Raw genomic sequence first — 17389 nt, forward strand, 5'->3', positions numbered from 1 at the left:
TTACCCCCTTCTTCACCTTAATTAAGCCTATTGACGAGTCCACAAACCTCCATTCTGGTCAATAATATATAAAACCAGGGATGAGGAAATACTGAAATACTCTGGTCATACACAGGATAGGACAGCTTGGCCTACCAGAGTCCAAGGTCAAGATGAAGTTGTCTTGTGGTAATGAGGCATTTCACAAGGGCATCATTACACCACAGCCACCATAACATATAGGCAACTTGGAAACGGAGAAATGTCCGACTTGGAAACTCATTGTAGAAAGATGAGCTCCAGATGAGTAAAGATGCATTTAACTGCTAAGATAATGTCACCTGTTGATATCAATGGTCCACCCTAGAGAGTGCAAGTTATTCTGAAGCATAGCTTTGAAACGTGATGATAATTTGATATCCTTGCTCACTGTCCACAATACTGGAGCTGGCACAATCAGTTTCTTTAGAAAATTACTCATGACACCGTAAAAGAGCAGAGACCATGGCCTTTGAACTAATGTCATTTCTCTTCTCTGATTTTTAGATTCATAGACAGTATGACAACTGTAACAAATGGAGAGACAGCCTAGTGAACCTACACTCTGGATGAACAAATCCTAAGAGATAAGGGGATAGATACATTTACATTTTAGTCTTTTATTAGACTCTCTTATCCAGAGCAATTTACAGGCGCAATTAGGGTTAAGTGCCTTACTCAAGAGCACAGACTTATTTTTTCACCTAGTTGGCTGCAGGATTCAAACCAGCAACCTTTCAGTTATTGGCTCAACGCTCTTAACCGCTAGGCTACCTGTCAGAGAATGATGGTTTGAGCAAGGAAGTGACATAAAGAGAAGGGAAAACCGAGAAAGACAAAGACAAGTAGATATGTAGGAAGGAAGAAGATGCTTAGAGAGATGGAGAGAATGATGGAAAGAGAGAGAGAGAGGGGCAGAGATATTGGTGTCAGTGCAGCCACTTCCTGTCATCAGCGATAGAGAGTGTGCGAGAGAGCGAAAGAGAGAGGGAGGGAGGGCTAGAAAGAGATTAACCAAGAGAGCCCTCTAGAGCCACCGCCATCGTTCACCCCAGGACAGAAAGAGAGAGATCATCACTTGTTTTCTCAGAGGGAAAGAGAGGAAAAAGGGAGAATGACTGCTCCATGGAGGATAGGTGTTGTGGTGATGCTGAAGCTTGTGTCTTCTGCAGGTAAGTACCAATCCAGCTGTACCATGGGAGTCAAGTACTAGCCATGGTGGAATGGACAGAAATGGCAATACCATCAAAACGGAGGTGTTTGACCTGAATTTAGTGTCAAGGTTAAGGTTAGGGCAAGGTTAGGGCAAGGTTAGGGCAAGTTCGTTAAAGTGTCTGTTTGGTTAGGAAGTTTTGACTTCTGTACTTTTTAGTGTGGCCAGATAGTAAGATTCCTGTACTACAGTGGATTATTTTCTGTCCAACGCGCTAGATTTTTACTCTCCCACCGTCACCTCCTTCACCTAGTTTCCTACCCAGAGCACAGGTGGCTGGTGGCACCTTAATTTGGGAGGACGGGCTCATAGTAATGACTGGTACGGAATAAATATAATCAAATCAAATCAAATTTTATTTGTCACATACACATGGTTAGCAGATGTTAATGCGAGTGTAGCAAAATGCTTGTGCTTCTAGTTCCGACAATGCAGTAATAACCAACAAGTAATCTAACTAACAATTCCAAAACTACTGTCTTATACACAGTGTAAGGGGATAAAGAATATGTACATAAAGATATATGAATGAGTGATGGTACAGAGCAGCATAGGCAAGATACAGTAGATGGTATCGAGTACAGTATATACATATGAGATGAGTATGTAAACAAAGTGGCATAGTTAAAGTGGCTAGTGATACATGTATTACATAAGGATGCAGTCGATGATATAGAGTACAGTATATACGTATGCATATGAGATGAATAATGTAGGGTATGTAACATTATATAAGGTAGCATTGTTTAAAGTGGCTAGTGATATATTTACATCATTTCCCATCAATTCCCATTATTAAAGTGGCTGGAGTTGAGTCAGTGTCAGTGTCAGTGTGTTGGCAGCAGCCACTCAATGTTAGTGGTGGCTGTTTAACATTCTGATGGCCTTGAGATAGAAGCTGTTTTTCAGTCTCTCGGTCCCAGCTTTGATGCACTTGTACTGACCTCGCCTTCTGAATGATAGCGGGGTGAACAGGCAGTGGCTCAGGTGGTTGATGTCCTTGATGATCTTTATGGCCTTCCTGTAACATCGGGTGGTGTAGGTGTCCTGGAGGGCAGGTAGTTTGCCCCCGGTGATGCGTTGTGCAGACCTCACTACCCTCTGGAGAGCCTTACAGTTGTGGGCGGAGCAGTTGCCGTACCAGGCGGTGATACAGCCTGCCAGGATGCTCTCGATTGTGCATCTGTAGAAGTTTGTGAGTGCTTTTGGTGACAAGCCGAATTTCTTCAGCCTCCTGAGGTTGAAGAGGCGCTGCTGCGCCTTCTTCACGATGCTGTCTGTGTGAGTGGACCAATTCAGTTGGTCTGTGATGTGTATGCCGAGGAACTTAAAACTTGCTACCCTCTCCACTACTGTTCCATCGATGTGGATAGGGGGGTGTTCCCTCTGCTGTTTCCTGAAGTCCACAATCATCTCCTTAGTTTTGTTGACGTTGAGTGTGAGGTTATTTTCCTGACACCACACTCCGAGGGCCCTCACCTCCTCCCTGTAGGCCGTCTCGTCGTTGTTGGTAATCAAGCCTACCACTGTTGTGTCGTCCGCAAACTTGATGATTGAGTTGGAGGCGTGCGTGGCCACGCAGTCGTGGGTGAACAGGGAGTACAGGAGAGGGCTCAGAACGCACCCTTGTGGGGCCCCAGTGTTGAGGATCAGCGGGGTGGAGATGTTGTTGCCTACCCTCACCACCTGGGGGCGGCCCGTCAGGAGTACCCAGTTGCACAGGGCGGGGTCGAGACCCAGGGTCTCGAGCTTGATGACGAGCTTGGAGGGTACTATGGTGTTAAATGCCGAGCTGTAGTCGATGAACAGCATTCTCACATAGGTATTCCAGTGGTGTGTGTTCATGGATGCCAAGGGAAGCCAGGCTACTCCCAAAAAGTATTTCAATTCACAAGTGGCTGAATGTATCTCACCAGAGAAGGCATCCGAGCGAGCAGAACAGCGCCCCTCTGTCTCTGTATGTGTAGGCCATATATCTGATGCTGTCTGGTCTAAAATAGTATGACATCGTTGCCGCCCGTATCATTGAGGGCAAGAGAATCCAGTTTGTCTTCACTCCAATCACATCGCATCAAAAGCATACGTCACTAACAGAAACTCGTGTTGTGTTGTTGTCCTCCAGTAGCTAGCTAGCTACCTAAAATTGTCCCTTTCCTAAATTAGCCATGGATGGAGATTTTAAAAAATAAATAAAAAACAACAACATTATTTTACTAGGCAAGTCAGTTAAGAACAAATTCTTATTTTCAATGGGTTAACTGCCTGTTCAGGGGCAGAACGACAGATTTGTACCTTGTCAGCTCAGGGATTCGAACTTGCAACCTTTCGCTTACTAGTCCAAAGCTCTAACCACTAGGCTACCCTGCTGCCCCGAGATAGGGATTTGGATTTGTGGTTTTACTTAATTCTCCTTACTGGCCAATGATTATAATGGCACGAACCAAGATAAAGTGAGAGGAGATGCTGTGTACAATTCAAGGCCATCTCTTCAGACAATACAATTTTCCCTCACACCTTTTTTCTGGCTTAGCTTCCCCAGTGATTTTACCCCACACCACTACTGAATGGAATGGTATCAAACACATCAAATGCACAGTTTCCATGGTTTCCAAGTGTTTGATACCATTCCATTCACTCCATTCCATCCATTATTATGAGCCGTCCTCCCATCACCAACCTCCTGTGACACAGAGGCGCTCTGCCCTGGTATGAAAAGTGTCCTCCCCCTGGCCAGCAGAGAGAGAAGGTTCCAGGAGCTCTATTGCTCTGTGCTATCTGTTCGTGTGGGTGATTGAGTGGCTACGTTTCTACACATCTATTTTTGCGTCTGTGTAGAACATGAAAGCTTTGTTCATTTCAAAGTTACCAGAAAGACAGAGAGACAGATGAGAGACAGTAACACCTGTTGGTGAATGAGAACTGAAGTGGAAGTGGTGAGTGATTATTCTGAGACAACGTTGCTCCTGAGTAGTGTGTGGACTCAATACTGAATTTGTCCTTGATGCAGATGATCACCAGATGGGCACAACTACAGTGCCTTGCGAAAGTATTCGGCCCCCTTGAACTTTGCGACCTTTTGCCACATTTCAGGCTTCAAACATAAAGATATAAAACTGTATTTTTTTGTGAAGAATCAACAACAAGTGGGACACAATCATGAAGTGGAACGACATTTATTGGATATTTCAAACTTTTTTAACAAATCAAAAACTGAAAAATTGGGCGTGCAAAATTATTCAGCCCCCTTAAGTTAATGCTTTGTAGCGCCACCTTTTGCTGCGATTACAGCTGTAAGTCGCTTGGGGTATGTCTCTATCAGTTTTGCACATCGAGAGACTGAAATTTTTTCCCATTCCTCCTTGCAAAACAGCTCGAGCTCAGTGAGGTTGGATGGAGAGCATTTGTGAACAGCAGTTTTCAGTTCTTTCCACAGATTCTCAATTGGATTCAGGTCTGGACTTTGACTTGGCCATTCTAACACCTGGATATGTTTATTTTTGAACCATTCCATTGTAGATTTTGCTTTATGTTTTGGATCATTGTCTTGTTGGAAGACAAATCTCCGTCCCAGTCTCAAGGTCTTTTGCAGACTCCATCAGGTTTTCTTCCAGAATGGTCCTGTATTTGGCTCCATCCATCTTCCCATCAATTTTAACCATCTTCCCTGTCCCTGCTGAAGAAAAGCAGGCCCAAACCATGATGCTGCCACCACCATGTTTGACAGTTGGGATGGTGTGTTCAGGGTGATGAGCTGTGTTGCTTTTACGCCAAACATAACGTTTTGCATTGTTGCCAAAAAGTTCAATTTTGGTTTCATCTGACCAGAGCACCTTCTTCCACATGTTTGGTGTGTCTCCCAGGTGGCTTGTGACAAACTTTAAACAACACTTTTTATGGATATCTTTAAGAAATGGCATTCTTCTTGCCACTCTTCCATAAAGGCCAGATTTGTGCAATATACGACTGATTGTTGTCCTATGGACAGAGTGTCCCACCTCAGCTGTAGATCTCTGCAGTTCATCCAGAGTGATCATGGGCCTCTTGGCTGCATCTCTGATCAGTCTTCTCCTTGTATGAGCTGAAAGTTTAGAAGGACGGCCAGGTCTTGGTAGATTTGCAGTGGTCTGATACTCCTTCCATTTCAATATTATCGCTTGCACAGTGCTCCTTGGGATGTTTATCCAAATCCGGCTTTAAACTTCTTCACAACAGTATCTCGGACCTGCCTGGTGTGTTCCTTGTTCTTCATGATGCTCTCTGCGCTTTTAACAGACCTCTGAGACTATCACAGTGCAGGTGCATTTATACGGAGACTTGATTACACACAGGTGGATTGTATTTATCATCATTAGTCATTTAGATCAACATTGGATCATTCAGAGATCCTCACTGAACTTCTGGAGAGAGTTTGCTGCACTGAAAGTAAAGGGGCTGAATAATTTTGCACGCCCAATTTTTCAGTTTTTGATTTGTTAAAAACGTTTGAAATATCCAATAAATATCGTTCCACTTCATGATTGTGTCCCACTTGTTGTTGATTCTTCACAAAAAAATACAGTTTTATATCTTTATGTTTGAAGCCTGAAATGTGGCAAAAGGTCGCAAAGTTCAAGGGGGCCGAATACTTTCGCAAGGCACTGTAAATGCCCCCCCCCAAAAAAAGCAGTTACACCACCAAAGGCTCAATTTGTCACGACACAGCTTCTGTAGAAACCACTGAACTACATACTGAGTTCCACAGACATAAACCACAAAGAGGGAGAGAGGGGGAGAGAGATAGAGAGAGCGCTGACAGGAAGACAGTTGTCTACAGGGTCGTTTTGTCTTTGCGATGACAGGGTGTCTGTTTCTTACTTTAGAGTACTCTACTAAAATGCCCACCTGCGTAAGGGTATAGCCCTACGTTCAGTACTACTCCATTCTCCCTTCTAGGTCATTAAAAGTATCCATGCACCTGTTCTACTAGTTCAGTATCCATGCACCTGTTCTTCTAGTTCAGTATCCATGCACCTGTTCTACTAGTTCATTATCCATGCACCTGTTCTACTAGTTCAGTATCCATGCACCTGTTCTACTAGTTCAGTATCCATGAACCTGTTCTACTAGTTCAGTATCCATGCACCTGTTCTACTAGTTCAGTATCCATGCACCTGTTCTACTAGTTCAGTATCCATGCACCTGTTCTACTAGTTCAGTATCCATGCACCTGTTCTACTAGTTCAGTATCCATGCACCTGCTCTTCTAGTTCAGTATCCATGCACCTGTTCTACTAGTTCATTATCCATGCACCTGTTCTTCTAGTTCAGTATCCATGCACCTGTTCTACTAGTTCAGTTTCCATGCACCTGTTCTACTAGTTCATTATCCATGCACCTGGTCTACTAGTTCAGTATCCATGCACCTGTTCTACTAGTTCAGTATCCATGCACCTGTTCTACTAGTTCATTATCCATGCACCTGTTCTTCTAGTTCAGTATCCATGCACCTGTTCTACTAGTTCATTATCCATGCACCTGTTCTACTAGTTCAGTTTCCATGCACCTGTTCTACTAGTTCATTATCCATGCACCTGTTCTTCTAGTTCAGTATCCATGCACCTGGTCTACTAGTTCAGTATCCATGCACCTGCTCTTCTAGTTCAGTATCCATGCACCTGTTCTACTAGTTCATTATCCATGCACCTGTTCTTCTAGTTCAGTATCCATGCACCTGTTCTACTAGTTCATTATCCATGCACCTGTTCTACTAGTTCAGTTTCCATGCACCTGTTCTACTAGTTCATTATCCATGCACCTGTTCTTCTAGTTCAGTATCCATGCACCTGTTCTACTAGTTCATTATCCATGCACCTGGTCTACTAGTTCAGTATCCATGCACCTGTTCTACTAGTTCATTATCCATGCACCTGTTCTTCTAGTTCAGTATCCATGCACCTGTTCTACTAGTTCATTATCCATGCACCTGGTCTACTAGTTCAGTATCCATGCACCTGTTCTACTAGTTCAGTATCCATGCACCTGTTCTACTAGTTCAGTATCCATGCACCTGTTCTACTAGTTCAGTATCCATGCACCTGTTCTACTGACTGTGTTTATTTCAGCAATAAGGCACGACGGGGTGTGATATATGGCCAATTTACAACAGGCTAAGGGCTGTTCTTACACACGATGCAACGCAGAGTGCTTGGATACAGCCCTTAGCCGTGGTATATTGGCCATATACCACAATCCACTGAGGTGCCTTATTGCTGTTATAAACTGGTTACCAATGTAATTAGAGCAGTAAAAATAAATGTTTTGTCATACCCGTAGTATACAGTCGGATATACCACAGTTGTTAGCCAATCAGCATTCAGTGCTCGAACCACCTAGTTTAGAATTATATATTTTACTCCCTTCTTCCTCTGCACTCGTCTTGTGTTTGAATGACTGACTCTGTGCTCGTCTGTGTGCCCTGTCTGTGTTTTAATGGTTCTTGGTCTTCTGTGTGGCCTGCAGAGGCTTCAATGACTGAACCAGCCATCTGCTACATACTGGATGGAATCTTGCTCTTCTACTGCATCATCACCACCTTGCTCTTCGTCAGAGCCAAGGTGGGTCACAATACAGACTGTCTACCACTGGTCAGGTACTAGTTATTCAAGTGTATACGGTGGAGGTGAGTTTGTACACAGGTAATTACAGAGGCATGTTCCCCTACAATTAAATACTGTAAGAGGATGTGTTATAGATACTGTACATGGACATAGAAGAGTGTCATTATCTCTTCTGTCTCTGGTTTCCCCTCTCTCATTATCTCAAATCAAATCAAATCAAATTTATTTATATAGCCCTTCGTACATCAGCTGATATCTCAAAGCGCTGTACAGAAACCCAGCCTAAAACCCCAAACAGCAAACAATGCAGGTGTAAAAGCACGGTGGCTAGGAAAAACTCCCTAGAAAGGCCAAAACCTAGGAAGAAACCTAGAGAGGAACCAGGCTATGTGGGGTGGCCAGTCCTCTTCTGGCTGTGCCGGGTAGAGATTATAACAGAACGTGGCCAAGATGTTCAAATGTTCATAAATGACCAGCATGGTTGAATAATAGTAAGGCAGAACAGTTGAAACTGGAGCAGCAGCATGGCCAGGTGGACTGGGGACAGCAAGGAGTCATCATGTCAGGTAGTCCTGGGGCACGGTCCTAGGGCTCAGGTCCTCCGAGAGAGAGAAAGAAAGAGAGAATTAGAGAGAGCATATGTGGGGTGGCCAGTCCTCTTCTGGCTGTGCCGGGTGGAGATTATAACAGAACGTGGCCAAGATGTTCAAATGTTCATAAATGACCAGCATGGTTGAATAATAGTAAGGCAGAACAGTTGAAACTGGAGCAGCAGCATGGCCAGGTGGACTGGGGACAGCAAGGAGTCATCATGTCAGGTAGTCCTGGGACATGGTCCTAGGGCCCAGGCCAGTTGAAACTGGAGCAGCAGCATGGCCAGGTGGACTGGGGACAGCAAGGAGTCATCATGTCAGGTAGTCCTGGGGCATGGTCCTAGGGCTCAGGTCCTCCGAGAGAGAGAAAGAAAGAGAGAAGGAGAGAATTAGAGAACGCACACTTAGATTCACACACTTAGATCTCTCTGGTTTCCCCTCTCTCATGATCTCTTCTCTCTGGTTTCCCCTCTCTCATAATCTCTCGGTCTCTGCTTTCCCCTCTCTCATTATCTCTCTGTTTTCCCCTCTCTCATTATCTCTGCTTTCCCCTCTCTCATCTCTCTCATTATCGCTCTCCCTCATCTCTATCTGTCTTTGTAGTGGTGTAAGTCTTCACCTGAACCCAAAGAGGACCCCACCCATGAAGTGAGTTCCCTAAAATGTCCCATACCTTTCAAGTGTGTGTGTGTGTGTGTGTGTGTGTGTGTGATCATGGACACGACGTGGTACTGACTTTCTGAATATGTTTTTTTTTAAGGAACTCCAGCCAGGTGCTAATGCTGATGACCAACAGTCTGCAGCTACTAGACGGGTGAGTGAGTGGACTATTATAGCTGGTGTGTGAGAGAGGCCTTGTTCTAATTCCGTGTACAGATATTTGTGATCCGCACAGTCTTGCTAATGTGTTTGTTTGTGGTTGTCCGTCTCAGAAGCGCAAACAGGAAGCTAGTAGCGACACATACCAGGTAAAGACTTCTCTTTATACCACAAGTTTATTAGCGTGCTGAGACGTTGCAGAACACCCAAAACACTGGCTGCGTTCAGGGTCTCGATAGGTTCATCCACTTCCACAAGCTCTTAATATTGAACTTGTATTTTGTCCTCTAGGCCCTCCAGATAAAAGATGATGGAAATGATGACTACCAGGTGATCATGTCCAAGGGGAGGGTAAGAGTCCATCAGGTCACTCACATGGAACATGACATTTAGGAAATAACTGTCCATCTCCACTATGTATCAACGTGTGACATAGAAGTTTGAAATAATCAGGGTAGTGTATGCATAGGTTATATACATTTGCGAGATGGAAAGATGAAATATCCACTCCTTGGAGTATGGATAGTCATCAGGGTGTCATAAAGCTGCTATCAAACTTACATGAGTAAAGGAAGACAAAACTAGGGCAACTCAAATGTGAAATGTGACCCGTCTGTAGATTAACTCTGAAGAATATTAACCTACCTACACTTTCTTCCTGTGGGTTCTCTCCTCACATGCTCGCAAAAAGAACAAGAAGGCCCAAGTCCCCCAGCCTCTCAGTGCAAAGACTCAGACCCGGGCCACTGCCCCACCAATACCTCCACACTGATCTGACCCAGTCATCCCTGGGCAAGGAGGAAGCAGTCGACTCCACTTGCAGCTCTGCCCTGCACTGACCCAATCTCTGAAGAGTACCTTCTAGATTATTTCCCGAGTTCTATGTGCATAACAGTCTTCTACCCCTGAGCTCAGCTCCCTGGCCTGTTATTGCATATTACAACTCAGCAGAAAAGTGTACATGTCTTGTCAATGTGTATTATCATGTCATTTGTTAAGTCCATCTATGGCTGTATGTGGTAATGTCAACATTATGACCGTAATAAAAGACTGGAACGTTCCAATGTTAAAACACCTGGAAAATGGTTTAATGACGTTTACAACAAAAGAGAACTGTACAGTTACAGTAAAAGATTCATCTTTATATACATATAAAAAACTCAAACAAAAATACAGCAGACAAATGCATCAAATCTACCATGTATCCTGATTCACATACTTAATGTTCTACACAATCTTTCAGTTCTATATGCTGCCAACCGCCATGTCTGGGGGGGAGTTCTTAGTTGGATATGAGGCATGTGTCCCCGTGGCAACAGTAAGCAGTGTTCTAGTCCATGGTGTAACAGTGGAACCGCGCGTCACAACGACAGCATGGCTCCCAGAGTTCTAGAGTGACAGACGGTGTACTCAGAGGAAAAACTAGTCAGAAGATAGGGGCACATTCCTTTAGTTTAGCCCAAGCTTGGTTTACAGAGGGAGAATTATCAATAATTTTACAGAATGCATTTCTCAAAAAATTTTCTGCTAGTTTTCTTTTTGAAACCATTGACACTTGGGCCGTGTTAACTGATATATTCACACACACATAATTTTTTTACACACCCCAAAACATACAAAAATACTATATCTTTAATCTACCAAGAGTAAGACAATTCTGCAATTAGTTCCATGCTGTGACAGAAAAAGATCGATACACCAAACAGACAAGATTGTTGTTTTAAAACAACAGACTTTTTTTCCCATTTAGATTTCTCAGAAATATACCAAAATATACATCTAAGCTTTGGAATTACTGGGGCTAGGGCTAAAGCCAGTGCTGGGTTTATCTCTTAATACACAAGCTGCAGGGTGAGAGAGAGAGAGAGAGAGAGACAGAGAGAGAGAGAGACACAGAGAGACACAGAGAGAGAGAGAGAGAGAGAGAGAGAGAGAGAGAGAGAGAGAGAGAGAGAGAGAGAGAGAGAGAGAGAGAGAGAGAGAGAGAGAGAGAGAGAGAGTGTGACAGGACAGAGAGAGTTATCTTTGGTATCTGCGTTTGTCAAACATTATTTGGATATTTTTTGCTTTGGGATAGCGCTTGTGAGATCCTACAACTCCCCCACTTGGAATAAAGCATCATATAACGTTTCCCTGGGACTCCATTGACCAAAGAGTTTAGCCAATCAGACACAGGCCATGTGTAGTGAAGGACCATGATGCATAGTGTCACAGCGGGAGAGAGAAGCAAGAGAGAGACACAGAGAAAGAAGGAAAACAGTGGTGAGACAGAGAGAAAGAACCAGAGAATTTGTATCCTAGAGACAATGTATCCTGGCAACTACAATACACAGATAGGGAGCCAGACAGACGCACTGTATCCAAGAAGCAGAAACCGTGTATTTTTGTGACCGTCTTTGAGACGGAATAGGTGTGTCCTAGCAACAGTCCCAGAGACAGACGGAGACAGACAGAGGGACAGAAAAAGTGACTCCTGAGCCTTTACAGCGTGCACAGGATGCACCCTCAATGTGTATTAACAAACATCACCCAGCCATCACGGGATTGGATAATTGATCTGTCTATCAGAGAACCTCACTTTGCCCCTCGAAACTCTACCTATCCTCCCCCACAGGCCCTGCCTGTTGTGTCCGTGGCGCGCACGCACACACAGCTCTGCCATACAGGCGTATCGACATTACAGGTGCTCAGGGAAGAGCGTGTGTGATCACAGCTGCATGTCTTTTCTCGTGGGATGATGAGGCGGAGGGGTGAGAGATGGTCTAGTCCATATACAATCACTTTGGAAGTCTTTGGTTAACATTACCACAGGAAAGAGAGTGCAGCGAGGCAGCGCACCACCAGGTGAGTAGACACACCAACATCTACATTTACAATCTAAATAAGAATATAAAAAAGGACAGGATTGTCAAATCATAGAAAACAGAATAAGATTGGGATAAATCAAGTACATACTACTAAAAAGTGAAATGTGAGTATACTTTCAGCATTATAATCGGAGGTGGAGGTGTGAGAGGTCACTGTGTGTTTAGCGTGAGCGATGATGATGTTGTTCTTGTAAAAAATAAAGAGAAGCAGACATTCTTAAGTGCTGGAGTATGTCCCATCTCCCCCCGGTGGCAGCAGCTGTCATGACACTCTGTACTCTTAAAACAGACATTTGTGAGCTTCTCTGATAGGACCATGTGTTTTTGGTGTTGTTTATGTTTAATTTTTTTCTTTACTAAAGTAGATTTAAAGCAAGTTTCACTCAGTCTCGAGCTAAAAATGAGGTATACAGCAGCTCCCTTAACCAAGCTAGTTACCCCAGACTTCCTGGTGTCTCGCTGCCCTCTCCCTTTACTAAACCTTTACACCCACCACACAGAACCACTGCGCCACATGCATCAACACAGAACCACTTCTAGAGCATCAGACAAACCTGAGAGACATCCAGATCCACAACGGCACCAAACACAATAAAACGGTATCAAAGAGAATCCACTCTAACGCACAAAGATCCTGTATGTTTGAAGGATCCACTAACTGAGCCATCACAACAGGTTATAATTAAATATAGCAAACCAGAGGATTCACTTGTGCACCATCGCATACCAACAAAGAGGCAATGGATCACTGACACACTCAGCTACTGTTCCATATTCTCATTCCCATCTTCCTTGAATGCTCTTATCATTATACTTTATCTGTAAGCTGAGAACAAATGCACCGTTGTGGTCTGCAGTCAGCTCTTCCTTTCTCTCTCACACACACACACACACACACCTCTGCTGGAGCTCAGTTAATAGTAAAGCTTTTCCTACAGGTATTGCCACCTGTCTGAGTCACCCCTAAAGTCATAGGTAGCAACATAACTGTGCCAGAACAGCACAAGCCCAAGAACTATGCACTGAGTAGGCTAGCTAAACACAAAAGATAGCGAGGAGGCAGCCTCTCTCACTAGATTACTCTCACACAAACATATGCTACAATGCTTTTGTCTTCTAAATAACGATAAGGCGGAAATGATCATTTTCATATTTTGTCAAACTAAGGAAGCCAGTGATCTTGCCCTCTCGTGCTATACAAAACAATTAAAGGCATACGTAATTTTTAAAAAAATCTAACGATTGTTAAAAACAGCACAGCAAATCAAGTCCATAGTAAACCAAACACACAGACAAAAAAGACAATGAAAGATTAGGCGCTTCAGTCTGTTTCCCTAGCAACAGCACAAACGGGGACTGTCCAATAGGAGCACCAGAGCAAGCCCCTCCCACTCAACAGACCACACCCACACATGATGGCTACAGGTGTCTGTGATTCATGCACCAAGGGGGCACGGTCTAAGTTTTTGGTCTTGAAAGTTTTTCAAAATTGCTATGATTAATAAAAAAAACATTTTTTTGTCTTTTGAATATAAGCATGACAAAACACCACATTCAGTCTTGATAACATACTAGTTCAAATATAAAATATGAATATCTTACATGTGTTGTGTATATATATATATATATGTATAGAATTAAGAAGAGAAGAAAAAAAAGCTTTTTTTCTCTTATCCTTTAGTCGTTCCGCAGATAAATATTTCATTAACTTCCAATGGTGCCAATGGACACTGGTTCACCTAGCTACCGCACTTCACGACTGGTGAATGACTACAAACAGGACTACAAATAGAACGACAAGTCCCATTCAGACAGAACACCAGCCAAGTGAGCAGCATGGAGACATCAACCTAGCCGCAGAGAGAAAGGCTTTCGCTTTGCTTTGGCAAGAAGGATCACAAAATAATGTTAAACTGTTAAAACCTGGAAATACCCATAAGTAGTAGTACTAGAAAATAGCAGTAGTAGTTTGTCCTAGTTTGAGATAACGATGACTCTTTTTTGCCATCTTGTACAATTCAGCCATACAGTTCTTGTACATTCTATAATATTCAGCGGGTGTCAGATTTCTTAGAGAACCTAATGTCTAAGTGCTGCTGAGGTATTTAGTCAAAGTAATTCACGGGTGAAAAAGGAGCACAAAAACTGAACAGCGTGGAGCCAATTCTCTGCTTTCAAACTAGGCAGTCATTAATCTGATTATGTTAGGGCCGACAGAACAACACTATTGCTGTGTGCTGTTGTTGTTGTTACGAAAAGGGGCAGTTCGATAAGGGCAGCACAGAGGCTACGCTGCTTGGTTACAGGTCAGGATCTTGGTCCGAAACGTCTTTACTGGTGCTGCCAGTGGATGAGCTCCCCATAGTAAAGCTAGCTGGGCATTGAGGGGAAGGAGAGAAGGCTTCAACCACAGGAAATCGAGACCTGCTAACAGGATATGGTCACAAAGCTAGAAGAAAAAACACACGCAGAACGTTTGCCTCCATTCTAAGTTAAAGCAGCTGGTCATTAAAGCTAAAATATCCCTGTTCCTTAGAAGCGGGTTAGAGGTGGGGGATGCACACAGGTGGGTTTAAGAGGAGAAAACTTGTCAGTAGTAGTATTATGTAAAATAGTGATTGTGTGAACAGCACTTGCTAGCTCACACAGGCACAGCAGCTAGTGAGAAAACGACTTTGGTTCAAGCTTTTTATTTCATGGCTGAGGATTAGTAGAAAAACTCAAAATGGACAGCCCTTACCCGACTATTGAAAGCCTGACTACGATCCAAACTGTTGCCCATCGGATATGCCAGTCTAGAAAGGGTCAGGACAGTCTGCCATATCATCATGGGGGAAACATGTAGAGAAACGAGACCGAGCCTAGAGGATAAGCACCCATTGATATCATATAACCGCTACCATTCAAACCTAAACACCCCTCAAATATATGAACATTATTCAGGGAGACACCTGACCTCCCGTCTTCCCATACCTTTCTTTTTGGTTATTTGCCCTGCTACTTTAAAGCTGAGCAGGGAGAGCCATAGTCAAATTTAAAAATACGTTTGTCTTTGGAAAGTGATCATCAACATATTGCATTTTCATCTCCTGTTGTGTGTAGAGAGAGAGAGAGAGAGAGTTTGTACTCATAAATATTAGGACTAGGCTAAGCTACACTGACAATAAACAGCACTAGTTTTAACAAATATTTTTGGTATATTTGAAGTAAGCCAGTCGAAAGACTGCAGAAATAAAGGACCATAAAACATGTTAAAAAACATGACAGAATGTTTAAGTCTTTCAAAACAGGCAGACTGCAGTTCATTGGTGGCATTAAAAAAAATGAAAAATATCTCAGCAAAAATACACAACGTCCCCATCTACCGCACACCAACGTCATCCAGTTGGCATGGCAACCATACAGACAGACAGACCGTCAGAGAACACTCAGTCACAGAGCTCCATGTATCATACAGCTAACTGAGGCGTCTGTATTTGCCTGAGCTGTAAAGGTCACAAGAAAACCACTTAGCCCCTATACTGCCTGACCCATGAACTGTGAACCCTGACCCCCCCACAACACACAACCACCACCCCACAGACATGGGTCCATATGTAACCCGGGTTAAAGCTCTAAGCGTGATCATTTCTTATATCAGTGTCTATGGTCCGCACCTAGACTACCATTTACAAATGCTCCATGGCCACTGGGCTACTGCGAAATGTCAAACTCAGTGTTACCAGACCGAGAGGACCAGAGAGAGACCACGCAGCTAACCCTGTTCCTTAAAGCAACGATAACCGTTATGTATCAGCCACTTATTATTACTAGATTTTTAAAGCCTTATAACCACAATAAAACTAATTATATATATATAGCAGTTAAAATGTTATACGTAAAGTTCTGAAAATGTCCACTCACATAAAAACAAGAGAAAACAAACTAAAACAAGAACGCTTCTAAAATAAAACTTTGATATTCGTGCTGAGGCCTTTCCAACAGAGCCGCCGACACTATAAACTCAACCTAGACAGGGGAGACGCACAAACCCCCCCCTTTTAGTGATGATGTAGATTGTGAACTTAGTAGTAAATCATTTTTGTTAGAATAAACATTTTAAAAGTAAAATCACACATTTTTGGTTAGAAGTACTTCAGAATAAGTTCTGAACAGGGAAGAGAAAGATCTCTACTTGTGAAAAAGGTGACGGAGTAGAAAAGGTGGGTCTTCTCTGTTATTTACTTTCCCAAGACGTTGGTCAGGCGTCACACAAGGAGCACAAACCATAGAGTTCAAGACGATCATGCCTCAGAAAATGGCCGCCCCAGTCCTCCTGCGTGACCTGACGCATCCAACGACCAAAAACATCATTTTTGGAGTACTAGGGAAGAGAGAATGGAAAAAAGACCAACATTTTTGGAGTACTAGGGAAGAGAGAATGGAAAAAAGACCAACATTCTTTAAAAAATAAATTCCAACCCGCTTCACAGAGGGTTTCTTTTTGGTGGCAGCAAAATATTTAAATAATGACAGAGAGAAGAGGAGGAACAGGTGGGTAGAGCCATTAGTCTAAGGCCAAATCCCAAACAACAGCCCTATTCCCCCATATAGTGCCCTAATATGGCCAGAGCCAGACATATCGTACGCTACATTTAACCAAGAGTAGTGCACTAAATAGGGCATAGGGTTCCATTTGAGGCCTCCAGCTTCACTGGGCCCTGGAGGCAGTGGTGATGGTGGAGGCGGGAACTGGTACAGTCGCTGTGGTGACCTGGTGGTCAGCTGAGACCTGCAGGGCCCCTCCCCAGCAGCTCCGGCTGACACCAGGTTGACAGGGTTGGTGGTGAGCAGGGACAGGTTCTGGGGGTTCAGGAAGAGGGGTTGCATCAGGTTGGGGGTGCTGCCGGCGGAGGTGTTGGCGAACAGCAGGTTACCGCTCCCATCCAGCGAGGTGATGGGGAGAGCACCGCCTGATGCCAGAGCTGCAGGGGGAGGAGAGGAGGGACAGAGGGGGTTTACCTAGATATCTAGACATCCTCAGTTGGAGGAGTTACAGCTAACTGTGGATGGATATGAAGGGTAATGTAGCTAGCGGGAGTTCTCATTACGTCTTGTACAGAATGGTCTGACGTGTGGTGATGAACAGGAGGACAGTGTCCGGTACAGACTAGTTATACAGGTGGGGAGAACGAGCTGGTGGTAATGATTGGAATGGAATCAGTGGAATGGTATCAAATACATCAAACACATGGTTTCCATGTGTTTTTTTTGTGTGTTTTTAAAAAAAAATTACCCCTTTTT

The 17389-nt window shown here is 43.7% G+C and overlaps 2 protein-coding genes across 7 annotated transcripts in view; one reads left to right on the forward strand and one right to left on the reverse strand.

Annotated features, from left to right (window-relative positions):
• The first annotated feature begins 984 nt into the window (after positions 1–984).
• On the forward strand, positions 985–10745 carry LOC115113187 (high affinity immunoglobulin epsilon receptor subunit gamma-like). Its single transcript, XM_029640544.2, has 7 exons — positions 985–1190; positions 7730–7824; positions 9024–9068; positions 9181–9234; positions 9353–9388; positions 9531–9590; positions 9931–10745. The coding sequence occupies exons 1-7, from the start codon at positions 1133–1135 to the stop codon at positions 10009–10011; spliced, it is 429 nt and encodes a 142-aa protein (XP_029496404.2). The 5' UTR covers positions 985–1132; the 3' UTR covers positions 10012–10745.
• The window catches only part of LOC115113207 (POU domain, class 2, transcription factor 1-like), a 33510-nt gene continuing 26418 nt past the window's right edge, over positions 10298–17389 (reverse strand). For all 6 annotated transcript variants that reach the window (XM_065015516.1, XM_065015533.1, XM_065015528.1 and 3 more), the window contains one exon: positions 10298–17070. In XM_065015516.1, the coding sequence (XP_064871588.1) occupies positions 16658–17070 (413 nt within the window). In that variant the 3' untranslated portion in view covers positions 10298–16657. The remainder of the gene's footprint in view (positions 17071–17389) is intronic.

This window comes from Oncorhynchus nerka, linkage group LG3 (genome assembly GCF_034236695.1).
Source record: "Oncorhynchus nerka isolate Pitt River linkage group LG3, Oner_Uvic_2.0, whole genome shotgun sequence".
NCBI classification, from domain to species: domain Eukaryota; kingdom Metazoa; phylum Chordata; class Actinopteri; order Salmoniformes; family Salmonidae; genus Oncorhynchus; species Oncorhynchus nerka.

Excerpts from the sequence above, each read along its gene's own strand:
- LOC115113187 (XM_029640544.2), top strand. The coding sequence starts at position 1,133 with ATGACTGCTCCATGGAGGATAGGTGTTGTGGTGATGCTGAAGCTTGTG. Across the intron at positions 9,235-9,352 it reads AGTCTGCAGCTACTAGACGG|AAGCGCAAACAGGAAGCTAG; the intron begins GTGAGTGAGTGG and ends TGTCCGTCTCAG. Across the intron at positions 9,389-9,530 it reads CTAGTAGCGACACATACCAG|GCCCTCCAGATAAAAGATGA; the intron begins GTAAAGACTTCT and ends TTTGTCCTCTAG.